This window comes from Trachemys scripta, chromosome 1, assembly GCF_013100865.1.
Source record: "Trachemys scripta elegans isolate TJP31775 chromosome 1, CAS_Tse_1.0, whole genome shotgun sequence".
Lineage (NCBI taxonomy): Eukaryota > Metazoa > Chordata > Testudines > Emydidae > Trachemys > Trachemys scripta.
In genome coordinates, this window is record NC_048298.1 from 177860284 (window position 1) to 177888283 (window position 28000).

The window sequence follows — 28000 nt, forward strand, 5'->3', positions numbered from 1 at the left end:
CAGGAAGAGATTACTTGTTTTTAACTCAGACTTTTGGGTCAACCGTGCCACCCTACCTCATGTTGATTAGACCTTTACTCAACAAAATTTTGACTAATGATGATGCAAGGTGTCTATCTACTTAGGGTAAAATAGGCACAATCAGGATTTTAGTGATTCCTCTTTTTATGAAGTATTGACACAAATTTTAGCTAGAAGCAGATAACATGCTTTTGGATTAAATTCTAGTGTGGGCCTTTTTCCTGGGCCTTTGTGCATTCATTCCTTTAATAACTTTTTATTTATATAGTGCCAAAATTGTGTTAGGTGCTTTAAAAACATGTAGGAAGACAGATCCCTGCCCCAAAGAGATTGCAATTATGGAAGATAAAAAGGAGGTCTGGTGGTATGCAGCAAAATACTTCTTTACTGATTTGTTTGTTTGTTTTGTTTTTTGTTTGGTACTCTATAATAATGATGGCATTAGTCTCCCTTTGTAACTATTATATTAATTGCTGTGTGATGCAGCTGATATATTGCCCACCAGCATGGCAGGGGTGTTAAGGAGAGCCTTTGAGCCCATCTCGCTCTGCTCCATTATATCTGTAGCCAATGCCAGGCCTGGAGGTGGGAGAAAAAGAGAGAGCTGGGCCCACTTCAGGGTTGACTGGTAAAGAGGCAACAGCTAGCTACCGCGCTACCTGAAAGGAAGGATCACTAGTCTGCTGACCAAGACAGCCATCAGGAAGCATTTTCTGTCTCCCAGCCAAGGGAGACTATGGAGGAGACCTCAGAACAGTGGTGGGCAACCTGTGGCCTGCGGGCCACACATGGCCCATGAGGATAATCCTCTGGCGGGCCACTGGACAGTTTGTTTAAATTTGCATGGCCGCCTGCAGCTCACAGTGGCTGGGAACGGCAAACTGCTGGGTGATGCGGGCGGCCGTGCAATTGTAAACAAATTGTTGCCCACCACTGCTCAGAGCTTCTGGTAACTGGGTGACTGCAGCCCAGAGAAATAGGCACTTTGACTTCACCAAACTCATGGTTGCCTCAACTGAAGGAGCCTACAACCACAGCAGGGTGCTGCCCAAGATCTTCAAGAGGGCACCACAGGAGGCAAGCCATTCCAACAAATGGAACCATAACGAGCATGCCCCAAACTGAAGGGAGTCTGGTAGGAATTAGCCCAGGGCAGTGGATTTAGACTCCCTGCCTTGAGTGCCTCCTGTTCAGGGATCAACTTACACTGGGCCCTGGGTGAGTTGACCCAGTGAAGTGGGAGGATCTAGATCCCCCTACCCCCACTGCCTGAAAAACGGAGGTACCTTGACCAGAGAAACAAGGGGGCAGAAGTCAGGCATGCCAACCACTAGGCCACCTGGCCCTCCAAGCAGCCTGTTACAAGCAGACAGTACTGCCATCTTCTCCAAAATGGGGAAATGCTGGGGACTTGCTAATGGCATTATAGAAGGAAGCCTACAACCATCGCTAACTTATCTTTGAACTAAATAAGTTACTTCCTGTTTTTCTCTAAGGGTCACTTAGCATCTTGCATCCATAAGGCCTTTCTTTAATTCACCTCTATTTTGGACTGGAACTTTTAAAATAGAATTCTTCAGCATACATATATGTGCTTCCTAGCTGTTTGATCTGATACAGAAACTGCTCTGTTCATATCTTCTCTTTTTCTCCAACCTATAACCTTGATAGGACATTTGTATAACATCTTTGCAATTCTATTTCTGCTGAATTAATCCTAGAAATGAGTCAATGGTTCAGATAAAAATCAGAACCAACTAGAAGATTTGCCCTAAATTCAAAGTTATTTTGAAACATCTCATGTACAAAAACCTGAGTTAACATTTAACAATTCCTTTCTACTTCCTAGTTTAACCCAGGATACAGAATGGAAATAAAATATCCCCCAAAAAACCAAAACAGCTATCAACCACATATTCTTTTTATGTTCCTAACTATAGTAAAACCAGGAAGCAATAGAAATCTCAGGGAGCGCCTGATTTTTTACAACAATCACCAAATTATTATTTTTTTTATAGTTTAAACATCTGAGTTTTGTTTACTTTACTTAAACTCAGAGTCCTTAAAGATTTTTCCATTGCTACATGGAGTATCACAGGATTGAAAAAGGATTGAAAAAGCCAGGGACAATAAGAAGAAAGAAACTTAAAATATCAATGAAGGGAATGAAGCCTGATACTTAAATTAATATGTTATCATTAACTTCTTCATACTCCAGCATAAAAGAAACAAGTCCTATCGGGATGAAAAGTTGTGATGTAATAGTTTCCTAAAAGCAAAAACATACCATTTATATAAGCCCTAGTTAATTTTTAAGACCAAGCTGAGATCAATGGACTTATGCCATCAGGGAATTTGACTTATATGCATGCTTAAAGGGGACATTCCTCCTTTTGACTGGTATCTCATAGTCACTGTAATAATGTGTGGCTGTCCCTCCCCAATCTCAGAGGGAGGCCACACTCACTTGCTCTCGGGTCCCTCTCTAGGCAAGGCTTATTGGGGGATTAGCGGTCTAATGCCCTGGCCCTTTAGGCAGGACAAAGCAGCAAGTGGTCCAGGGCTCTGGCCTCCGGCCAGTCAGAGCACTAGTCTATTGAGCTCAGGCTCTCAGGCCGGGCAGAGCAGCAACAGGTCTATAGGCTCAGGCCTTCGGGCAGGGCAGAGTACCAAACAGTCTAGGGGCTCAGGGCAGTCTGACATCCTAGTTCTGGCAGACAGCAGACAAACTCAGGCCTGATGGAATGAAACTTTCTTTCAGGTTGTGGAGTGGCCTTAGGGGTGAATGGCCAGTGGATCTATGTAGTTATAGATTCACCAACCTTGCCTCTTCATCAATCTACCCCCACCATTCCCAACAAAACCCTCTGAAAGGATCCCCTGATAATATGCGCTCTGATGGGCAAACTCCCCAAATCCTGTCCCCTCCCTTGCCTGGTGGAGCTGCACTACTTTCTGCTGGCCTACTTATGTGGGTCTGGGGTATTGAAGTATTCTTAATGGAGATCCTGCAATCGGACCATATCATGACTCTTAAGATAGAGAAGATTTAGGACTCTGTTGTACTAAATAGAACAGAAATTCTTTATTCAGGCCACTGAACTCAGAGACCTGCTCTTTCGCAAACAGACTAATTAAAAACACAGCCTTTGCTGCCTATTGAAATAGCTAGGGTCTCCCATCAGTCCTGGCCTGGATCTTGTAGTCATGAAAGGGACTACTGAATAGTTATTCAGTGGTACAGATGAGCTTAACCTCTCCCCGTACTTAACTGAACACACAGACCCACTGTCAGTCTTCAAACTCTTCCTTGGGTGCCACTGTATAATTAAAACCAAAACAAAATCCTCCGAAAACTTAATGTAAACTTCATCTCAAGCTTCCTTCTGGAGTTTGACTAGGGAATGCCCTTCAGATCTTCCTCTCTTAGTTTTCTCTTGCATTAGTATCACCCTGGATGTTTTCCAAACCAGTTAAGCAGGTAGCTCAACATCAGAATCCTGCTACCCCATTACAACTCTTCATCACTACTGACAGCATTGTACAGGAGAGAGATTGTATATCCCATCCAGTTTCCTCTCAGATTCTACTTTATTCACTGCTGTACAATGACACCTCCCTATGGCTGAGTGGGTATTTCCCCACAGCAGTTGATGTTATGGTAGCAGTGTTTTTCACAGCGTGTTCTCCTGAAAGTGGTGTGCCTAGGAATGCACTGTAAATGTTCATTGGCTTAGACTGTAATATCCTTGGAAACGTGGGAAGAAGCAGTATTTTCTCAGAACCTGCAAGTAGCAAATGTTTGAATTCTGGTTTCTCTGTAACACAGTTATAAACATACCCTCTGCTGGCTTGAGTCTGTGGAATAGCTTAATTGACCTGATGGGCAAAGCATTCACTCATGCATCCAGAGACCTTGAAACCAGTCTTGATACGAACTGTTGCCTGTAATTTAATTTATTAGTTGTTGATGTACAGCAATAACTTAAAAATATGCATGCTGCTGTATATTGGCATCATCAGGTTACCTAATACCTTACATGTCTAAGTGGTTTCCACTGAAATAAATGTGGATGAAATGTAAAACTTTTTGTGTTGTGCAGTCTCTTCACAATATTTTAGTTTTAATTAAATGTCACACTTCAAATAAATGATGAGCGAGCTTCTGTTAGCCTTATAATGGACTCTCTGCTTGACTACCTCATAAGCACAGATTGCTAGACTAATCACTTAGACAATATTTTCCTGTTCTAATTTACATAAAGGAATATTTTTCTATTCCTATTTACATAAAGCAATGCCAGTAAAGGGCAATGTTGGCTAGGCTGTAAAAATGGGGCAGATGGTCTGATATTTTCCTATTTTGTAAATATTAAAGTACCATATGTAGAAACTGTGATTTCATTTTGATTTCATGGATGTAGATACTATATCTTTAGAGAGTTTATTATTGGGTTTATGCTTAGAATTATAAATGCGGTTGAACATTTTTGCTAAAGCTCTTAAGATAGAGAAGAGAGAGGACTATTTCAGAAGTATATTTCATTCTTGGAGGAAAAGCGTCCCCTATTTTTGCTTTGACCTTTCATAGCACAGTGTTATTTTCAAAACCTATCTAGAACATATTACTTAATATACTGAATTTGCATAGTTCCCATCAGTTTATTAAATGCAAGGGTATGCTGTGTAACTAAACTCTCCAAACAGTGTTATTGAGATGCTAAGATACTTAATTCCCTGTAGAAAATCGGCAAGATTGGAAGAATACCATACCATTAAATGTATATGGGGCTTGTGTGGGGGTAGAGGAGCACTATACGTTTCTTCATATTTGGGATATTCATCCAGACTCCGAGTTTTTGAGGTCCCTCAATCACCAGATTTATTTGTAGTGTAACTTAAGTGTGAGACTAGCTAACTGGCTTTTCTACAGAGTTTGGCTAAACTGACCCTAGGATTTACTTCCCATCCCCTCTTGTAGTTATTATGGACAGGTTAATATAAAGAGGAATGCTTTGGGTACATCATGGACTTCTGGATGATTTATTGCTTCCGAATACTATAACAAAAAGTTATAGTAAAAAAGTTCAAAGGTAAGTGAACACTTCAATCTCCCTGGTCATTCTATTACAGATTTAAAAGTCACTATCATTGAACAAAAAAACTTCAGAAACAGACTTCAAAGAGAAATAGCAGAACTAAAATTCATTTGCAAATTCAACACCATTAATCTGGGCTTGAATAGGGACTGGGAGTGGCTGGCTCACTACAGAAGCAGCTTTTCCTCTCCTGGAATTGACACCTCCTCATCTATTATTGGGAGTGGACTACATCCACCCTGATTGAATTGGCCCTGTCAACACTGGTTCTCCACTTGTGAAGTAACTCCCTGCTCTCCATGTGTCAGTATATAATGCCTGCATCTGTAACTTTCACTCTATGCATCCGAAGAAGTGAGGTTTTTACTCACGAAAGCTTATGCCCAAATAAATCTGTTAGTCTTTAAGGTGCCACCAGACTCCTTGTTGTTTTTATAACAAAAATACACATCCTACACTTGGTTTCAAACTCTTTTCCTTTGCTCCAGAATGCGTTTGTCAGATCACACAGCTTCTCAACTGTCCATCTCAGGGGGCCTGCCTCCTCTCCATGGACTGCAGGGAGGATGAAGGGTAAAATTAGATCATAGTTCTAGGATTGATAGTGGTGTCAGAGCAAGAATCTGCTATTGGCAATGGAGCAGAAGATGTGCCTGTGTTTGTGTCCTGTTCCTGGTTCCATGAGCATCAGAACCAACTGCAAACCAGAACATTATTCTTTGGCTTAATAGCCGTGGTATGGAACTTTGTCACAGGCTCAGCAGGTAAGCCTCGTGGTCATACAGGACCACTCCTGAGGTCTGGGTGAGAGCATCTACACAGCCATTGCCTGATCCCACTCAGCAGAAAATGAGTACCGTATATACTCGATCATTTATAAGCCGACCTCCCACCCCAGATGGATACATAAAAATGGAAAACTTTTATAACCCATTCATAAGCCGACCCTATAATTCAGGGGTCAGCAAACTTTGGCTCCCGGGCCATCAGGATAAGCTGGTGGACCGAGATGGTTTGTTTACCTCAAGTGTCCGCAGGCATGGAGGTAAACCTAAGTAAACAAAGTGTCCTGGTGCCCCAGCTGCTTACCCTGATGGGCCGGGACAGGAATTGGTGGGGAAATTTTTTTGGGGGGAGAAGCTGGGAGTCAGGGGAGTAACTCCTGTGATCACCCCACACATGACCCCAACCCTAGCCCGGGACCCCCACACTCTCCCCATCCCATCCTTTCCCACCTTATCTGGGAAGGGCCAGGGGAGGATGTCTCTGACCTGGCTGGAGCTGCTCTGGCAGGCTGGGCAACACGGCTGCAGCATGCTTCGTCGGGCCAGACCGGGCAGCGTGGCCGCAGCATGTGCCAGTGGGCTGGGCCAGGCGGCATGGTCGCAGCGTGCTCCGGTGCTCAGGCGGCGCAGCCACAGCCTGCTCTGGGGGGTGGGGCTGAGCGGCACGGCTGTAGCCTGCCAGCCCCAGAGCTGCAGCTGCTTTGGAGGCTGGGGGGAGAGCCGCGTGGCCAGAAGCGGAGAGACTCTGGCTCCGCCTCTTCCCTTCTGTCTCTTGCTGTGCTGCCTCTCCTTGCTGCCTCTGTTGGGGAGAGGGGCTGTGTCCCACCTCTCCCTCTCTATACCCATTCATAAGCCGACCCCCATCTCTGGTGCTTCCCTTTTACACTAAAAACATTTAGCTTATGAATGAGTATATATGGTAACTCTTCAGGCCTTGCACGATTCGCATTTCCTTTAGCTGCACAAGAGAGTGGTCAATGGAAGCAGCTGCATCCTGAGAACTTTGGAAAATATAGTCACTTCATTTAGGTGCCTCATTAGAAGCTCAACTCTTTTGCAAATCTGTTTGCAAAGGTCTATCCACACCACAGCCGACTGGGTGCCCCCTAGCCCAGAAAGACCAGCATGATCAAACTAGAAATAGCAGCGTGGATATTGTGGCACAAGCGGTGGCATGGTCTAGATACCTGAGTGCAAGCCTGTCCAATACCCTGAGTCTATACTTGGGCAGCTAGCCCATCCTGCTACAACCTCCACATGACTATTTTTAGTGCACTATCTTGAGCAGAATTAGAGCATATCTGTTTACCCAGGCTGAGAGGCATGTTCCCAGCTGCAGTGTAGACATATGCAAAAGTAGGCATTGGTGACCCTTTTTTGGAATAAATGTATTCAAATGTTTCCTTCAGTTTCTTCCAGATGTATTACTTGCTTCTTAGTCTCAGAAGACAAACGTTCCTAGTGAAATGGTTTATTTATGATCTTTTCAACTGACATTTTGAACAGTTTACTTCATTTTATTTCATGCTATGCCATAGAAACTTAGTTTCATGTATAGAGAGAAACTTCCTTTCCTTGTTAATAACTATGAGCTGGAATGTATGGGTCTTCTGGCATATGAATCTGTATGTCTGTGATCCCTCTGGACAAACTTTCAGATGTGCAGTAACTGGGGAATTAAGCACATGTATTCCCATTTGGCAGATTAGATTTGTTCCAATCCAATTTTCATTTTATCATATTGAAAATGTGTTATACTGAATATCACTTACTGGGCTTGTGTATTTTGGTGGATAGGCAGGAGGAGGGAGGCATTTGTTTGCTGTAACTTGAGTTAGTCTACTATGAAAATTCCTGTGTATACACAACACAATTCCTTAGAATGCCCCAACTCCACATTTATATTAAGGACTGTGGAGTCCTCTTACAAAGTGTACTAAGTTTGATGCAAATTGAGTTAGTTCCGTCCATTGTTTGTGTGCATGCAACGCTGCCATAACACTACTTTGGCAGCCCTCCAGCTGCTATTCCACACTGTTTTGTGAGTGTCCCTTACTGACCGGTCTGTTTACCTGCGTGCCCGCCACTTCTCTAATGTCAAGTTGACTGAATGTCCCCTCCCTCATTTCAAAACTGGCATGGAGCCAGAATTTGCCCATTTGCTCCTGGATTCAACTGTATCAGTATTGCTATACCATTACTCCAGAAGCCTCTACACCATGTCTCGAGTACCCACTTGTAGTCACACTGAGACTCTAGATCTCTCCATCTGGGATGAAGTGTCAGTGCAGCAAGCTCTTGAGGCCAGTCACTGGAAGAAATATGTATCGTTGAAACCTCAGCATGTAAGTGTCTATCCTCAAAATTTTTTTCTTATACTATACAGCTGTACTAACTTCCGTTCTGGCTGCTGCACACCTGCAGTTATTTTGTGAACTAGGAGCCTTTCGAAGTCTCCACCCCCATCTGCCTCCTTCCCTCCCTCCCTCCCTCAGCCACACTCTCTGTTCGCTCCTCCCTGTACATGCTCCCGCCTGGCAATCTGCTTCTCTCTCATTCTAAAGCTCTGACTGTCAACTATTTACAAGTCAATGCCATGGAGGGCACACACACATCTATCTATTTTCCTTTTCCTCTCCCCTGCCCAGCAAATGTTCCCCCCCAAACCCATTCACTCAAAATGGCAGATGGCAGCATGGTGCAACTGCAATCTGTACCCCCCCTCCCCCACAGCATATTCAACTAGTGAAAACATTCACTTGTGTGAAATTCACACAGTTTATTGATTTAATTGTTCCAGGAAAAGGAGTTTGGTTAGTATAATCAATTTACATGATATAAACAAGGGCATTGCATGCCCGTAAAGGTACTAAGGCTGCTGCTCTCTGCTGAAGTATATATGCCCAGTAACAAGCATTCATATGGGAAAATAAGTTTACCTTAGGGATATCGTAGCTCTATAGCTCTTAATGGGTTTTCACAGACCTACATAGAGAGAGACTGGGAACTGGCTTCAATCAATCAGTGGAGAATCCAGTCTGTTTTTCTCTGTGCCTTCAGCATGTCTGCAGGGGAGATAAGCAGAATTTAAGACAGATACGTTGTTTTCATTTGGTGTGGACATCCTGTGGGATAACAGAATGGTCATTGACTCCAGTATACCTTGCAATTCTCTTCCTCTCCTACAGCTCTTCTGTGGGGCAGGGGGACCATTCTGGTGAATAGTTTCCCTGCATATCTCACTGGACTGCCTTAGCCTTTTTGAAAAGGGTTATTCTTTGCATCCTAGTCACCTGCCTCAATATAATGTCATTGAGAGTCAGGACAGCATAAAGGGGATGTCGAGGGGATTATTATCCAGCTTGCTCCCCAGCTGCCCCCTGCTACTCCCTTTGGCCCCACAGAAGCACTTCTAAGGCACAGCAAAGCCAAACTGGGAACATAATTCCCAGCTTCCCCACACCCAGCTTCCAAGGCACAATTGCAAACCCAAACAGTATATATTGCCAACCCCAAAATCCTATTCTAGCTCCCTCCTCCATACCCTATCTCTGAGGTTCCTCCAAGACTGGCAATAATCTCAGGAAGGGAAAATCAGAAATGCATGTTAAAAAAATGCTATCATAGCCTCCCTGGAATATGAGCAAACAACTGCTTGTTGTTGTTGTTTTTCCTACTCCCCCAGCCACAGTACCTGCAGCACTCAGACCCTCATGGACAGGGCCTTTCTCAATGGCTGAAATGGCTGGCTAACCAGAGGGGGAAGGAATGGAGAATTCAGAATGCAATGTTCACAGATCTCACTGCAGACTCCCTTCTCCCCCAAATTGAATACAAGAGAGAAGTGGAGGTTGTATTTGAGGCTGAAGAGGGGGAAAGATAGGCAGTTCTCCAGAGAGAGTGTTGCCTTGGCAAAGACACTGTAGAGAAATACAGGAACATGCAGAGGCGATTCCGGAGGCAGTACCGAAGAAAAATATTCTTCTGCAGAGCATACAGCTAGTGGACCCACAGACAATCCTGTGCCCTCAACCAGGATCCAGCCATGTTTTTCAGCTCCTACACAATGCAAGGTACTGGAAATACCAGCATATGTTCCCTGCTGTACCTCCACAGTTGTGTTTCCAGAGGCCATTCCCCTCCCTGGCCCCAGCTCAGGGCAGTGAGAACAATTGCAACTGGGATCCCAACTCTTTCAAGCTATATTGTTCCCCTGATAACTTTGAGACCCGACACTCAATTCTAGAAGGGCTAAGAACAAGACAAGGCAGAGCCTTAGATGTTTTCTTGCCTGTGAATTTGAGTTTCACTTCCCCCATTGTTATGTGCTGCCCTCCACTGCACTGTGTCACTTCAAAGCTGTGTTTCTTTGTTGTTTGAATTAAATGTGTGTTTCTGGTTGTTATATAATTGTTTATGAATGATTGTAACAGTTTTTTAAATTAAATTGTCAGAAAAAAACATAAGTTTTGCATAAATCATAGGTTTTACAAAAGGACAACGGTATAAGCACAGGATAAAATAAGGATTGCCACAATGTGCCACTTCCAACATGCATAAGAGCCAGTATTGCTCATAATACATTCCCCCCATCACCTCTAGGATAGCAGTTAGCAGTTGGATATACAACTTCTTTGTTGCAGGGCTGAGATTGAAAGAGTGAGCAATAGGCATTAATGACAGTATTGCCCTGGTTGTTTCTGTTTTCTAGTGGATGCTTTGCTGGCAGCTCAAACCTCTGAAAAAGTTTCTGCACCTCAGCCTCCCACCCATTGTTAACACTTTCTCTCTTACTCTCGTTATACGCTGCAAAATTCAACCTGCCGATATAATCTTGGGCACAGCTTTCAGCCTATTCCATAAACTGTGCCACTTTCCTTTCAGACAGCAAATTGGACACACCACCGTCATTCTGCATCTACTGAGGCAATAGTAAAACAGTTCCTTCCTCCTGCCCAAATGGCCTGTGAATGGCTTCATTAACCAAGAAAGCACAGGATAAGCTAGGTCTCCCAGGATAACCAGGGCAATCTCCATATCATGAATGTCCATAGTGATCCTGGGGGCAAATTTCTTTATTCATTAAGGCAAATCGAGATGTTTTGTGAAAGATCCTAGCACTGTGTATCTTTTTAGACCACCCTACATTTATGGAGGGGCACCATGGAGAAATATTCCTTTCTATTTATATACACTGAACCCTGATTCCGGGAGGAGGCAAATTGTAGGCATATGGGTCTCCTCAGTTGCCCCAGTGCAGTTTGTGAACCCCAGGCATTCAAAGCCATCAATAATCTCCTGAGCATTAAGTTTTATAACCTACTGCAAAAGTACCTTATGCACGGCATCATGCACCTGCGTGACAATGGCCCCAGCGGGCCTAAGGATTAAGTGTCAGGACCCCAGTATTGAAAGCAGGCCCACCACAGCTGGGGAAGAGTTCTGTTTACCTTGAAAGCTTGTCTCTCTCACCAACAGAAGGCATTACCTCACCCACCTTGTCTCTAATATCTTGGGACTGATTGGTTCTGCTTTGAGCAGGGGGTTGGACTAGATGACCTCCTGAGGTCCCTTCCAACCCTGAGATTCTATGATTCTATGATATGGCTACAACACCACTGCACACAGTAATGGCCCTAACAGTCAATCTCCATGGGCTGATTTAGTTGACTATAGGCTGCTAATGTTCAAGGGTGACCAACTTCCAGATGGCAATGACAACCCACTTCTCAACACATAGAGCATATGGCATGTTCGTACACTGCCACTGTAGCCCTGGGGCAAGCCCAAGTAATGGCACTGCACTGCATGGAACTGATCCAGGAACAGCTTCCGTAGTAGCAGTTGCTTAGTGTCATCCTCCTTTCTCCATTGTTGCTGCTGCTGCTGCTGGAGAAGCCACTGCTGCAGTCACAGCATCTGCTCGGTGCAATTAGCGAAATTCAAAAACTGCTTCAAGAGCTCAGATAAAGGCCAAACAGCCTCTGAGTATTCACAGTTACTGGCATAGTGCTGCAGATCATTGCTGGGTCCATGCTGGCTGACAGCAATCCCAGAAAAAAAAAAAAAAAGGAAATAGGGATAAGATAGCAGAATCATGAGATTTTCTTTTTTACTTTGACCCCAAGTTCCAGAATTGCACTGGCTTCCACATGGCTTCTCCTATGCATCCCATAATATGTAGTGAGAAAAATCCCGGAATACACATTGCTCAGCAGCGAAGCAAAGGACTATGGGATACTCCCCCAGAATATCATACCCTTAGTGTGCCCCAAACCCCTGATGTGTGTACACAATGATACAAATTGAAAGGGAGAACAATCATCCCATGTGCATGTTATTAGCATGGCCTAAGTATAGATCACCAACTAGTGCATGTCAACTCAGTGCAAACTAAGTGCCCGGTGTAGACAAGTCCATTATTAGCATTGCCTCATATATTTAAGACCTCATCCAGTAGACAGTATTTGACTATATGTCTACAGAAGGTCACAGAACCTGCCTTTAAGGGAGGCCACCTGTTCATTATAGAGGTTATCTTATTGTTAACAAAAGGCAAGGGATCCGGGGGCAGGGAAGGGGAAAGAAAAAACAATGCAGTGCCATTTGCAACTGGAAGCTGCTCTCACCATTAGGAAACACATTCTCTTCATTCTGCAGACCAAAATGCTGGATTCTGGCTTTACATAAACCTCCTCCCTTACCACTGTCCTACATTAAACAGAAGTTATTCAAGCTACAAACAAGAGTAATGTATGCATTTTGGTAGTGCATAAGAGCCAACCAAGAACTGGATCCCATTGTACTAGGCACTGTGCAAACACACAATAAAAGACAGTCCATTCCATGAAGAGCTGATTGCTTAATGTATGACAGCAAGTAGTATGACAGTCATTCTGTCCTTGATAGTTTAATTTTATTTGGCTCTGATAATACAACAACCAATAAAGTGGCCTGTCCTTGATAGTTTAATTTTATTTGGCTCTGATAATACAACAACCAATAAAACCTGTTAGCCAAGGAAAAGGATGACAACTTTGAACTACAACCTCTTTGGTGATCTCTGACTGATGTTTGGTCTTCTGAGTAAGAACCTTTCCTTAACTGTGTAGGGTGTTGGCTGCTTCTGGAAACTACTCAAAGGAGTCCACCCAGTCTATTCTCAAGGGTCAGCTGCTCTATTCTGGAGACGGAGGGGAAATAGAATATCTAATGAAGAATTATGTGCTGCAACAACAGGGCATTTTCCACATTGAATTGCAATATAGTCATCCCAGCAATGAGCAAAGTAAGTGTTTAGTTTCTTTGGAGCAGCAGACATGGAGTTTAATTTTGAAAATGCACAAGAGAGCACACTTATAAAGTTTGCGGACGATACAAGCTGGGAGGAGTTGCAAGTGATTTGGACGATAGGATTACAATTTAAAATGATCTGTATAAACTGGATAGATGGTCTGAAGTAAATAGGATGAAATTCCCCAATAAGGACAAATGCAGGGATCAGCAACCTTTGGCACGCGTCCTGCCAGGGTAAGCCCCCCAGCGGGCCAGGCTGGTTTCTTTACCTGCTGTGTCCACAGGTTCAGCTTATCACGGCTCCCACTGGCCGCAGTTTGCTGTTCCAGGCCAATGGGGGTTGCGGGAAGCGGCATGGGACGAGGGATGTGCTGGTCACCGCTTCCTGCCGCCCCCATTGGCCCGGAGTGGTGAACCGCGGCCAGTGGGAGCCGCAATCAACTGAACCTGCAGATGTGGCAGGTAAACAAACCGGCCCGGCCCACCAGAGGGCTTACCCTGGCGGGCCGCATGCCAAAAGTTGCCAATCCCTGGACAAATGCAAAGTACTCCACTTAGGAAGGAACAATCAGCCGTACACATACAAAATGGGAAATGACTGTCTAGTAGGGAGTACTGCGGAAAGGGATCTGGGAGTCATAGTGGATCACAAGCTAAATATGACTCAACAGTATAATGCTGTTGCAAAAAAAGCAAACATCGTTCTGGGATGTATTAGCAGGAGTGTTGTAAGCAAGACATGAGAATTATGTCTCTACTCCACACTTATTAGGCCTCAACTGGAGTATTGTGTCCAATTCTGGGTGCCACATTTTAGAAAAGATGTGGACAAATTGGAGAAAGTCCAGAGAAGATCAACAAAAATGATTAAAGGTCTGGAAAACATGACTTGTGAGGGAAGATTGAAAAAAAATTGGGTTTGCTTAGTCTGGAGAAGAGAGGTCTGAGAGAGGACATAACAGTTTTCAAGTACATAAAAGGTTGTTACAAGGAGGAGGGAGAAAAATTGTTCTTTTTATTCTCTAAGGATAGGACAAGAAGCAATGGGCTTACATTGTCCCAGCCTTAAAGGGGAAGCTTGTGTATTAAGAACTGCAACATCCAGTGGGGTGAGAAAACTGCTTGTTTCAAATACTGCCAAGTCAAATGAGGTTTAGAGATTTAGACTGTGCACTTATCTTTTATTTTCTTTGGTAACTATCTTTGACCTTTTGGGCCTAAGAGTTATAATCACTTAAAATCTATCTTTCTGTAACTAAGAAATCTGTTTTATATTTTACCTAAAACAGTGTGTTTTGCTTGAAGTGCTTGGGAAATCTCAGCTCAGTTTACAAAGGCTAGTGATCATCCTCTCCACATAGAAGGACGGATGGACTGGGTAATAAACATACACTGGTCTGGCTTCTGACCAGGGCATGGAATATTCCAGGGGTGCAAGGCTGGGGAGTTGACAGATTTGCTGGTGCCTTTCTCTGTTTTGTAAGTGGCTCAGGGAGCATTCATGCAATCTATCTGGGTTTGGGGTTGCACATGCTGTTGTACTGAGTGATAACAGTTCCCAGAGGGGTTTTCTGCATGTCACTAACATAGCATTCTGAGTGACAGCCCATGCTAGAGAGTTACGGGGAAGCAGCATTGCCCTAGTTCCAGGTTGCATCCCGGGGATCCTGTCACAATGGGTTTGGCATCAGTCTGTGAAAATGGGCAGACTTGAGCTCATTCTGATGCCCTTAACAAAGATCCATAGTTGAGGATCCCTCACAGAGAATACCCAAAGTCCAGCACTCAAGCATTTAATTCTTGTTCAGAACAACTGAATAAATTAAAAGTAGTTAAGTAGATAATGACTTAAATCATGCCAACTTGTTACTCATTAAAAGTTTAGGGTGGGTTTTAGAAGAACTTTTGATTTGTAAGTGTTTTAGGCCATTACTGCTGTTCTACGAAGAGGACCACTTTCTCTTACATTACATGGGTTATTAGTCTATAACTTCACATGTGGTCTGTGTCTTCCCTTTCCCAAGCTGTTTATGTAGAGATAGAACAGGTATTGCATAATTGTTTGGATTGTCTTTTATTGATGGTAGTAATTGCCATATGGAGCTATATTATGTACGAAATACTCTTTCAAATCTGTTTTTGGTCTTCTGCTTTCATTTTTTATCCTGTAGTTAACAGCAGTACAGTCAGTACTGTACAAGGAGTTTTTCAAAGTGTTCTAAAATGTAACATATTCATGCAAGAAAGAGGTTTTGTCATATACAATAATTTTGATAGTAATTCTGCCCACCCCCAACTGTCCTCTCACTGCAAACAAGAACCTTCAGCTTGTCTGTGCCAGCTGACTCAGACTTGCCGGACTCAGATTGAAGGATAGTTTAATTGTAGTGTAGGTGTTTGGGCTCGGGTTGGAGCCTGGGTTCTAGGACCCTGCGAGTGGGGAAGGTCCCAGAGCTCGGACTTCAGCCCACACCCAAATGTCTATGCCATAGTGTAACAACCCCTTAGCCCTAGACCTGCAAGCCCAAGTCAGTTGGCACAGGCCAGCCATGGGTGTTTAGTTCTAGTGTACACATATCCTCAGACTCCCATGATAATGGTGGGTCAAGGAGCTGACGAGGTGAAATCTTTAGTCTATTTGGCCATCTTTAGCATTCACTGGACACAATTGTACTGATCATGGTTTTAAAGGCGTTCAGTCACTTCTACACACCTGTGAGCTAGATGAATCAATCATGTGTTTCAAGACAAAAAAGAAGTTGAAAGGACACTATCTAATATTTTTAGAGCCCCAATCACCCTATAATTCTTTTTTATAACATTCTCAGAACTTTGTAAATAAAATTTCATTCCTTAAAACTTTGGTTCTTTTCCATCTGGCAGGTATTTTACTTGTTTCTGTTTCTAGTAGAACTTGCAATTAGTATGACGTTTTTTTTAGTATTCCATTTTGGTGTGTGTGCATATGTAAGCCAAATTCTGTGTGCCAAATTGACTTATGCAGATGCACCTACTTACTCTAGGATTCAGTAAGGCCCTGTGTTAATTGAATTACATCTCTGGAAAAAAGGGTTTCTTAGTTCATTTGTGCTTTCGGTGCTGCATCTGTAATAAGCAGCGTGTAAAGTATTGGTATTGCTTAGGTTCTTCATACAGAGTGGCTATGTATTTGAGAGAGTTTTTTATTGTGTGTGAGTGTGTGTGTGAGAGAGAGAAAGAGAAAGAAACTGAATACTTAGGATCTCCAAGACATTCCGCATCAAGTTAACTTTACTGAGATGTTATAGTTTGTATCTAAAACATGATCTCTAGCTTACTCTTAGATTTCTCCCCCCACCCCCGCTATAAATACTCTGTTTTGGGAGATACTATGTTTAGCTGGCACTCAATCTTTTTTGTGCAGTTTGTACAGTATATATCATACTGTGTATAGGCATCTTTTAACTTATATATGCAAAATGTATTCATGCTGAATTTACATTGTATTTTTCAGCTCTTCTTCAAGTGACGATTTCACTTAGCAAGGTAGAGCTTAGTGTGGGCGAATCCAAATTCTTCACGTGCACAGGTATGTATTTCATTATATCTCCAGGTATGTTTTGCTAAATTTTCAGATCAACCTTTTGTATAATTTGAATGCTATTAATTGGCTTAGAAATATTTTTATATATAAAATATATTGTTTCAATCTTTGCATTGAATTCTGACTGCTTGCATGTTGTGATAAATACCAAGTCCTGCTTAGCTTCACATAATGTATGCTTTCAGTCTACAGACTGTTGATTTCAGATGCCAAACAGACTAAATCACTTATTTTGAAATTGATTTCCATTAGTATAAATTATTTATGTATGTTAATTTTTTTTGCTTTATTAAAATAATTGTACTTGTCTAAACACTAATATTAGAATGAATATATAAGATCATAATTGAATCATTTTTGGTAAATAGCTAATGAATAAATTAGACATAGCATACTGCTCTGAACTTGCACCTGAGTGACTGTTTCAGTATCCAACAGAGCATATGTAACCTGAAAAGTTAGAATTATTTTTTCTCATAAAATCAACTTTTTAGCCAGGGAAAGTTTCAGCAGTACTTTACTAAACTTTGTCAAATAGTTTATGTCTCAAACATAGGACCTGAACCTGAAAGGTACTGAAAAAAAATTGTCAAAGATGCTCTCATATGTGCTTTGACAGGGGTCTGTTTTATCATATCTAATTGGATGTGTATGGAGATGTTAAGAGGGTTAGTGTGGAGATGGCGATGAAATCCTGACCCATTTTAAGTCAACAGGAGTTTTGCCAGGTTTCGTTCTGAGGCATTGAGGTAGTTTTAGTTTCCTGCTGACATCCAGCCCTAAGAGTTGAATTCTGGCCCCACTGAAGTCAGTGGAAAATTATTACTGACTTAAAAAGGGTCAGGATTTCCCTTTGTATCTTTGTCTTATCTTGTTCAATTAGTGAGGTCCAAGGTCTTGACCAATGTCAGGTTGAGACCTGCATAGGTGAGACTGTTGCTTTATTGTTATGGATGGGACTGATTTACCTGCTGGAGTCAAGGTTCTGCTAATAACTGACCGTGTTTAAAAAAAATCAGGGAACCTGGAGTTTGTGTTTTATAAATCAAATTAGTGACTGGAGTGTTCAGCTTCTCTCAAGATGAGGCCAATAATTTTTCTTAGAGATAATTTTATATAGGATGTGCATTTAGAGTTATGCTGTCATTGTGGTCAAAATTATCCATACATTGAGATGAGAATATTCATACTTGTATTGTCAACATGCTTACTCAGTAGTCTGTAAACAATGTTTCAGTTTTGTTGCGGTAACAATGGAACTGCTGGATCTTTTAAATGTTATTAGGTAAGAGTTAATTATTCTTTTCAAATGACTCATCAGCGGATGACTCATACCGTGCAAAATACATGTCCTCATAAGCCTTGTTAACAACTACCTAAAACTCCAAACAGCCAAAAGCGGAGGGCCACATCAGGATCTTGTGTTGGTTCAGACTGATCCTGTGTCCTTCCCCACTCCTGTCTCACTGGGGGACATCTTAGGTTTTCAGGCATATCCTCCTGTCCAGTTAAACAAGTCAACTGAACCTTTGTGGAACTCTCAGCTGTCACTGCTCATTGGGGCATGCAGCCTCTTTGAGCTCTCCACAGCTGACTGTCAATCACCTGCAGAAACCAATCCCCACAGCCACAGGGTCAGGAGGCTTTTCACATACTTGGGAGCCTCGCCGATGTCATTCTCATAATCCATCGGGGCAAGAAGGGTTCCAGGCTCTCCTCCCTTGGCAGAGATGTGATCTGATGTCACATAGCTGCTATATAACAACCTCTGCAGAGAAGTAAACCTCTCTGCCTTGAGATTTTAGTTTTATTCCAAGTCGGGGGAAGGTGTATGTAATTCTGTGATGCAGAAGGTGGTAATACCAGGATTTGATATTGAATCTGGCCCAATGTTATCTGAATATCTAACATATAGTTATATCTGAGGGGATTTATGCCAACCACTCAGGCAGTTGGATGGGTTACAGTTTATTCATTGTGTGTTTAAAAAAAGAAAAAGAGCAAAAAACAACTTCTACCAGCTGCAAATCAGAATTTTTGAAAAGTATGATACAGTTTTAAGGACTGTTCTTTGAATATAGGTGAGTGGTTGCTCACCAATTCCTGGCTCACTTAAAAACTTTAGTCCAATGGCAACTTAAAGCTATACGGTAACCATTAAACATGGCAAAATGCACATATTTACTCTTAAATACAAACATGTGAACATGTATCTGATTGCATCTATAATGTTGTGTAATGTTCTTAGTTTTTGTTTTTGTTTTTTTGCCAAAATGCTTTTGTTCCATAGACAATTATTAAAAAGAAAACTTTTTTCTAAAAAACTGGCCAAATGAAGTTGTAATCCTGGTTCAAAATATGTTTCTTTCTACAAATGTGATTATTACCATGTCTGTACTCCATGGTAATTTGATACATAACCAAAAACTTGCTTTTGGTTCAGATAGAATATAGTGAAAACACATCTGTGAGAGAAAAATCAGTAGAGCAGGTCAAAAAAAAATCTGACAGTTTGTTTTTTTAATCTGTTTTGAAATTTGAACATAGGCTGGGACCAAGAGGGACAAATTTGCTAGTACTTGAACATTAGATTATGTCATGGAGGAGGGAAAGTTCTCTGATTTTGGTCTTTGAATCTTGTAAAAGGTTGTTTGGATTTTGGGCAAAGGTTTGATCGAAATCAATTTTTCTAAAATACCCACAGATGTCCCAAATAATTACTGGACAATGTGGACATTTTGGTGATATCTGGCTCAGCTGGATATATAAACATTTTCCTAATTATTATTAATATCTCAAAATAGTTAAATTATGGCCATCATACTTGCTGGCTTCTCTTTTCTCTTTCTTATAACTTGTGTTCCTCCTACAGACAAGGCAAGCTGGATTTTGCAAAGAAAGAACTCAACTGAATGTTACTTAGGGTCTAGCTGAACTTTTCTTTTAACATTGCTTTTTGTAGCGATTGGTGAGCCAGAGAGTATAGACTGGTACAATCCACAAGGAGAGAAGATTGCGTCGAGTCAAAGAGTGGTCATTCAAAAAGAAGGTGTTAGATCACGGCTAACTATTTACAATGCAAATATAGAAGATGCTGGGATATATCGATGTCAAGCAACTGATGCAAAAGGACAGACTCAAGAAGCTACTGTTGTTTTGGAAATTTATCGTAAGTGAAACATAAAGGAAAAACTAACCATAAAAAAGAGGATCTATTTTGAATTCCATTTGCTATACAGAAAATTAACATTAAATAAATATATACCCCTTCTCTATATATCTCATTTTAGGAGCAATAGATTGTATCTGTTGCAGTCAAGCATATCTACTGTGAAAAAGACTTGAATGGAATTGATATCCAGAGTACATTAATCCAGTATGGTATAGCATCACTTATCATCAAGATGCACCATATATACCTCTCTTATGGAAAGGACAAAATGTGTTTGTGAGAGATAGAGAGAGAGAGAGAGAGAGAGAGATGCACCAAAATAAATCCTCTTACAATAGTCAAATTGTGCATTGATTTGGAGTGCAAGAGACACAACATATACGTTTAAACCAGTTTGCAATGGCTTTTATGTTAATCTTTTCCTGTTCTTGCCTGCATAAGGGACTTATATGACATAAAATCCTATATGTGTTGAGATATAAATCTGTATAAGCCACCAAAGTACTATTATTTTTAAAATTGAGTTAAACAATTAATGGAGGATTATTTCTTCAAATGTAAATATAATGCGTTATGCAAAATGAATATGTAAAAGCATCTTACAGAAACTTTGTCAAATTGTAACTGACATCACTTTAAAAAGTACAGAATATTGAACTGAATTCTTTACATCAATTAGAAAAATATAATATGCAAAATGCATTATACAGAAGAGGCTTAAAGCTAACACAAAACCAAAAAGAGGAGCCATATTGTGCCATTAGTATTTAGGCAGAATTCCTTATTGATTTGAATGGTGACATTTTCTTAAATATTCATGACAGGATATGGTTCATGGTCAGGCCAAGACTTATGAACTGAAATATGACAAGTAAATGCAAGATAAAATAATAAAGTACTGCAGCTTTAAAGGTACAGCAGATATCCAATGATAGATAATTTTAAAAATAAATGTAATTGATAAAACCACCATTCAGGCTGATGATGACAGTTAACAAGCAATTACATGATGGTTGCAAAGTTGGTAGTTCCAAGAAAGGATTTCATATTCTGTAAGTCATCATTTTTATGCTTAAAGCTGCCAATCACTATACAGGTTGACTGCTGTGCAAGATAGAAATCCTTTGAAATCTGTCAGGAAGAGACATAGTAGTTCTTTACAAAAAATAGTTCTCAGGATGGAACAAAAAAAAAAAAAAACCATAGAAAGCCAGACACAAGGTGTGAAGTTTGACAGAAATTTTGCCTGAAAGCTAGCACATTTAGGGCTACATGATATGTTGCAGAGGATCAGCAAGATGATTTCCTTTTGGGTCTGAACCTAAGCTCATTGATTTCAGTGGATATTGGATCAGTTTGTTAGTATCATCTTCAGAAGCAGTGATAGCAGTCTATGCTCTGGGTAGCACATGAACTGTTTACTCCAGCTCTCACATCTCTGAAAAGGGAATAGGGAGCGATAGGGGGCAGAAATGTAGGGATGCCTTCTCCTTATCTTTTATGGCAGCCATGAACTGGAATTGATGGATTGGAGGAAAGCAAAGCAATCTGCTCTGACTAAAGGAGGCACATGTTTCTGCACTACCCATATGCAGTGAGTTGAATAGAGAGAGGATGTGTCACGGAGAAGCAGTTCCTCCAGAGCTCTTCTTAGGTCTGTACAATTCCACAGTGGTGCCTAAAGAAGGTTGTGGAGTAAAAGCCATTTTGCAATAACAGCTAAAATTATGCAACCCTTACTCACAAAACTGAGTACTTACTTATGATATTACCAACCCTTAGCATTCAAAAATCAGACCTCCAGAAAATGGTCATATTGGCTAAAAATCACATGATTTAAAAATAATTGGGTTTCTTATTATTTGCCTTTTGGGTTTTGAACCAGTTGATGATGTCAGGCTTTTCCCACAACCATGATAGCTAGAAAGTTCTCCCCACACTACTCCTCCCCCATGAAAACTGAAATTCTCACAATCACTTGCCTTCAACAGCCGGGACTTGAAGAAAAACGCCAAATAATGGAGTCAATAGAGCTACTCACTGGAGTAATTAATGCTCACAATATGAGTAAGAGTTCCACAGTTGGGCCCAAAAATGTTGAAAGCAAGAAGAAAGTAAGAAATTATTTTGTATATTCAAACTGAAGAGATTACTTCAAAGACTCTGATGATACTGTCCCACGTGACATTCTCATAAATGAACTAGGGACATGTGGTCTAGATTAAATTACTATAAGGTGGATGCATAACTGTTTGAAATACCATACACAAAGGCTAGGTATTAATGGGTTGCTATCAAACTGGGAGGGCATATCTAGTGGGGCCCCCTATGTGTCTGACACTAATCAATATTTTAATTAATGACATGGATAATGGAGTGGACAGTGTGCATATAAAATTTCTGGATGACACCAAGATGGAAGGGATTGCAAGTACTTTGGAGGACAGGGTTAGAATTCAAAATGATCTTGATTAATTGGAGAATCAGTCTGAAATTAACAAGATGCAATTCAATAAAACAAGTGCAAAACACTACACTGAGGAAGGAGAAATCAAATGCACAAATAGAAACTGGGGAATAACTAGCTAGGCAGTAGTACTATGAGACAACAATACGATGCATTTAAAAAAAAAAAGCTAATATCATTCTATGATATATTAACAGGAGTGTTATACTTAACACAAGGGAGATAATTATACCACTCTACTCAGCTCTGGTGGGGCCTCAGCTGGACTATTATGTCCAATTTTGGACACCATGCTTTAAGGAAAAGGGACAAATTGGAGAAAGTCTACAGGAGAACAAAAAACATTTTGAAAGGGGGGTTAGAAAACCTGGCCTGTGAGGAAGGGTTAACAAACCTGGGAAAAGAACACTGATGGGGGACCTGATAAGTCTTCAAATAGGTTAAGGGCTGTTGTAAAAGGGATGGTAACCAATTGTTCTTCAAGTCCACAGAAGGTAGGAGAAGTAGTAATGGGCTTAGTTTGCAGCAAGGGAGATTTAGGTTAAATATTAGGATAATCTTTCTAACTGTAAGGATAGTTCAGTACTGGAATTGGTTATCAAGGGAGGTTGTGTAACACCTTTCATTGGTGGTTTTAAAGAAAAGGTTGGACAAACACCAGTAAGGGATGATCTTACTTGGTGCTGCCTAACAGGGAGTAGTGGTGGAATGGACTAGATAACCTCTTGAGGTCCCTTGAGCTCCCTTCCAGCCCTACTTTTCTATGATTCTATGATATTATGCAGTCATTTCTCAAGGGAAATAGTGGAATTCTCATTACCAGGAACATTTATGCCTAGGCTGGCCAAAGCTATAGAAAATACACTGTAAACAGTCCTCTACTGCACTCACCGAAAAAACAAACTATCTTTCACATCTCTAATTTTCTATGATTTGATGCTGTGTTCAGAGTAACTGTGCATGTATCTTGGACTGCTAAAGAAAACAGGAAAAGCTTGTTAAATTCAGTTTTCTTTCTTTTTAGAAAAGCTCACTTTCCGAGACATAATAACCCCACAAGAATTCAGACAAGGAGAAGATGCTGAAGTGGTTTGCCATGTTACTAGTTCACCTGCACCTGTTGTCAGCTGGTTGTATCGAAATGAGGAAGTCACAACTATTGCTGACAGTTAGTATTTTGGTAACTCTTTAAGTTATATGTTCTATTTATAGATTAAAATATTATTTTAAAAGAAGATATATCAAAACTGCAACGTAGGATAGCAGTGAGTAGTTCCTAAACGTAAACTTTAATTTTACCTATGGATGTGGTGAATTCTCCATCACTTGAAGCTTTAAATCAAGACTAGGTATCTTATTAAAGGATGTACCTTCAATTTCACTTTGGTTTCATATTAACCCAATAATTTTAAAGCAAAATTCAGCCAAGGACTGTTAGCCCATTTGTAAGCAGTTACTCACATGAGTAGTCCCACGGAAGCCAATAGAGGTACTTGAGTGAGTGAGTTCTCACCAACATGTTTAAGGATTGTACAGCTGGGTCTATAGAGTTGTGTATGATTTTCAATCCAAACCATAAACTCTGGATCATCTTCTCTCCCCCATACCTGTTGTTCTCATGGGATGTGGGGTACTAGTGGCTTTCAGTGTCCACTACACACACCTGTGATGTCTTTAGGAAGCAGTTGACTGCCCCAATACTACTTTTTCTGCCTTTCTGGGGCAACAAAATAATTATGTACCTCACAATGCACAGAAAACCTCTTTGGAGAGCTACCTGCTTATTCTCCCACAGCTTTGGCATGAAATGTATTAAAATGCAAGGTTGAGTTTGTACATCCCTCATGCTGGTCATTAATATATGGTTTTTTTTCATATTTTTAATTCAAAATTAAATTAAAGTTTATTTAGTGGCGTGAAAGTATGGAACTGTAGAGTCACTAAGGAATGATTACAGCCAAAGAAGAGAGGATTTAATAAACCTATTAGGCTTCTTATTGTAAAGCTGAAAAATCACTTATTTGGGTGCTTTCAGATTCTTGTGTGAACCTCCATGGTACAAAAGCCAGACAGAGTTTTAATTGGATTTGCTACTTACATATTGTGTTTAATCTCTGTCATTACCCACATAGTCACATGTGCAGAATTCATGGTGAAAGAGTTACCTGTAGAAGAGATATGCCACTTTTATATATGTTTCAATTGTAAAAGAAGGTAAGGGTTGCAGGATTTTGGAACTAAACAGTAGCTGAACAATTAAGCAAGCAGCATTTGCTCAAGGTTACAGTTTAAAGTCTACAAATGTGAGATTTTCTCCAAAAGATCAGGGATACGCTACAGTTTGTTAATTTAATTTGATTTTGCACTTCTGTTATTCCAGTCAACCCTGTTTTAAAAGACTTAATCATAAAAAGAAAATCTTGAGAATTTTTTTCTTAAGATCATGCATTTTAAATTAATCTGAGTTTTTGAAATATTTCCAGTGTGCCATGCTGCATTTCATTATGTAATTTTGAGTTTGTTTCATTTTCTTTTAAGATGTGACAGGACATAAAGCAGTTTAGCTATTTGAGCCAGATAGATACAAAGTGTTCGGATTTTAAACAGTATATAGTTGAAAAACAGATTTAAAAAAAACAACAAAAAAACGTTTTCTTTTATCCCCTGATCTTGCATTGGGATCTCCTAGCACAGACTGCTATGCCCATACAAATCCCCATTAAAATTCAAGGGGATTCTGCATGGACCAAAGATAGCAGCTCCTGCTGTTGAAATCGGTGCTTTAAATAGTATATAACTAGAAGAGTTTGAGCTGCATGAGTGTTCACAGTATCACCTGGACATACCACCTTGGATGGTGGAGAAGAGATTATTCGCTAGTAACCAATTGATCATTATTCCTATAGTATATAATACTTAAATTCATTAAATGTTACGTATACTAAAAGATGAGTTTATTAGAGATAATTAAAATAATGCATATTTGTCTTCTTAATTTTTTTGTTCATAGAAAGCTTAAAATGTAAAATAATTTGACAACTGCAGTTGAAAGGATAATTTCCAGTTATATTATTTAGCTTTTTATTGTGCATTGGGAAGCAGCTTCCATTTAAAACCTTTTTTAGCACCTGCATTGTGGAGAGATACACAGTGATTGGCTTTTTAGTTATAACGTGAAAATATTTCTGCTATATGTGGCAAAGTGAATAAACCTCTAGGATATGATTTAGCACAATTAACTATGACTATTCAGGCTGTACAAAGTCTTGGCAGTTCCTAATGCTTGTATGTGCTATCCACACAGAGCTATCTGCTCACCAGAAAGGAAGTTTGTTCACGGAATCAGAAGCGAACATTTAAAGAATTGTTCCACAGGGAAGTGTAGAGCTGACTGGGAATGGCAACTCCTCATTCTAAAGTAGCTTTACTTCTTCCCCCAGAGCCAAACTCCTAGACATCTGTTCAGTCCCAAGACCTATAGTCCTTCTCCTGTTCATCTATGAGGGGAGGGAAAGAGGGACAGAGGGGTCAGCTGTCCATCATCCTTTGACCAGGGAAATTAAATACAATGACTGGGGAGACCATGACCTCAGGAAAGAGCCCACACTCTGTTAAAAGATTCTATCTTGACTTGATGTTGTATCTTTAAAGTTGGATGTAAGAGCTCAATAGCTCAATGGAATGTAGAACTCTCTGAGCATGTTCTGTCCTCAAAAGTTTAATTGTCACAATCCCATTGTGCAGGCAGCAAAGGCCTGGTACTAGAGATGAAGGTGGCCTGCAACTTTTTTTTTTATAGATCAAACCTTATTCTATTCACCAAGTCAGTGATTTACTCTTTATTTTTGCACAGCAGTATTGCTGCATAAGGAATTAAACACACTGCCTACACCATAGTGCCTATCACAAATACAGCAAGGTTATATGGAGACATTCAGGTTTCTGGGACTGATTGGAGTCAGCCACAAGAGGAACTAGCTACCGAGGGCTAGTCTGAACATCACCTGCAGAAAACTTTTCTATTCACCAGTCCAGTGCTCAAATTGCAAAGGTTTGTCGTACATGCAGTTACAACTTGCTGGATATAGCACAGTTGTAAGGTTCAGGATTACTGTATGTAAATGTTGTTTTGGTCTACATCATAGCTGATTGCAGAGATATTGTACTGAAGACTGGTGTATCCTTCACCCCTGTCATGTATTATGTTGTGATATTATATTATATATTTTCCTTTTTGTCTGGTTCCTTTCTGGGGGGTTTCTGATCATATGGAGTGTGACTCTCTTCAACACCATCACATTTTAGGTCTGTAAGAGATTCTGCTAGGGTGACCAGACAGCAAGTATGAAAAATCGGGACAGAGTGTGGGTGGTAATAGGTGACCATATAAGAAAAAGACCTGAATATCGGGACTGTCCCTATAAAATCAGGACATCTGGTCATCCTACATTCTGCAGACTGTTAGAATTACAGGTGTGCAAACCATTCCAAGTTCAGTTCAAAAAGAGTTTGCAGGATTTTTGGTGGAAACTGGTTTGTATGGCTTTTCAGGTCCTCAAATTCATACTTCTTCATATGGGATCACTGCTTCACAAAACATGAAACAGGAAGTAGGCCTGCGTCCTGATGTTACAACAGAACTCTTATTTCAGAGAGGAAAACTTCTCCTTTTAAAACATGATACATGAGCCAAAATATAAAATAATGCCTAATAACAGGGCAATTACAGGAGAAATATAAGGGCATGCTCCAGGAACGTATTCTAAGGGACTAGGCCTGATACAACAAGACAACTTTGATTTCAAGAGATTTTCCCAATCAGAAATCTAGATATAAATATGGGAGCCCATATATAAAATATAAGGACAAATTTCCAATAACAGTGGAATTACAAGTATGCTACGACTCTGCCTTCTAGGCTTTTCTCCCTGACATTTCAAGATAGATTATGATGACTTTTATTTTTTTTATCAAAAATCTTAAACAAGCTACAGCCTCTCTCAATCTGAGATTACAAATGAAAAAGACTTCTATTGAACTGGGCTGACCCTATTGGACTGATCATATTGGATAGACTCAACCAATTTAGAGCCACTGAAGAAATGCCATGTGATTTGCACCGATGACTTATCTCGGTGATTTTGGCTCAAATTACATTATGAATGCCATAAAGTGAACCAATAACCGGAGAGGAGAGTTGAGGTTATAAAAAGCTTCTGCTGATAGCTTGAAGAAACAACATTTATGAAAGCCATCGCTGCTTCCTGGAAACAAGCTGAACACAAAACCAGGATGGTTTTGCATATTTTTCTGCTTTAGATCAAGAGTTTACACACCTCTAATTAGAACTGTGTAGCTATGCGAAGGAGAATGGGACACGTTGGGTGAAATTCATCCTGATACAGAGAGCCTGCATAAGTTCTTGTCAGTGGGAGTTTAGTGGTGCATATAGCTTGTGTTGGCTGCCATCACAGAAGTAAATTTCACCCTTTCTCTGGAAAACTACTGTACCCAGGACTGGCTGCGGCTTTTAGGCCCTGCCTCTAAAAGTAAATTTTAGGGGGGCAGTGGGACCAT

The 28000-nt window shown here is 40.7% G+C and overlaps 1 protein-coding gene across 2 annotated transcripts in view; it reads left to right on the plus strand.

The window, feature by feature from the left end:
• The window catches only part of NCAM2 (neural cell adhesion molecule 2), a 526501-nt gene that overhangs the window by 270317 nt on the left and 228184 nt on the right, over positions 1–28000 (plus strand). For both annotated transcript variants that reach the window (XM_034792868.1, XM_034792859.1), the window contains exons 2-4: positions 16695–16769; positions 19747–19953; positions 23448–23591. In XM_034792868.1, the coding sequence (XP_034648759.1) occupies positions 16695–16769; positions 19747–19953; positions 23448–23591 (426 nt within the window). The remainder of the gene's footprint in view (positions 1–16694; positions 16770–19746; positions 19954–23447; positions 23592–28000) is intronic.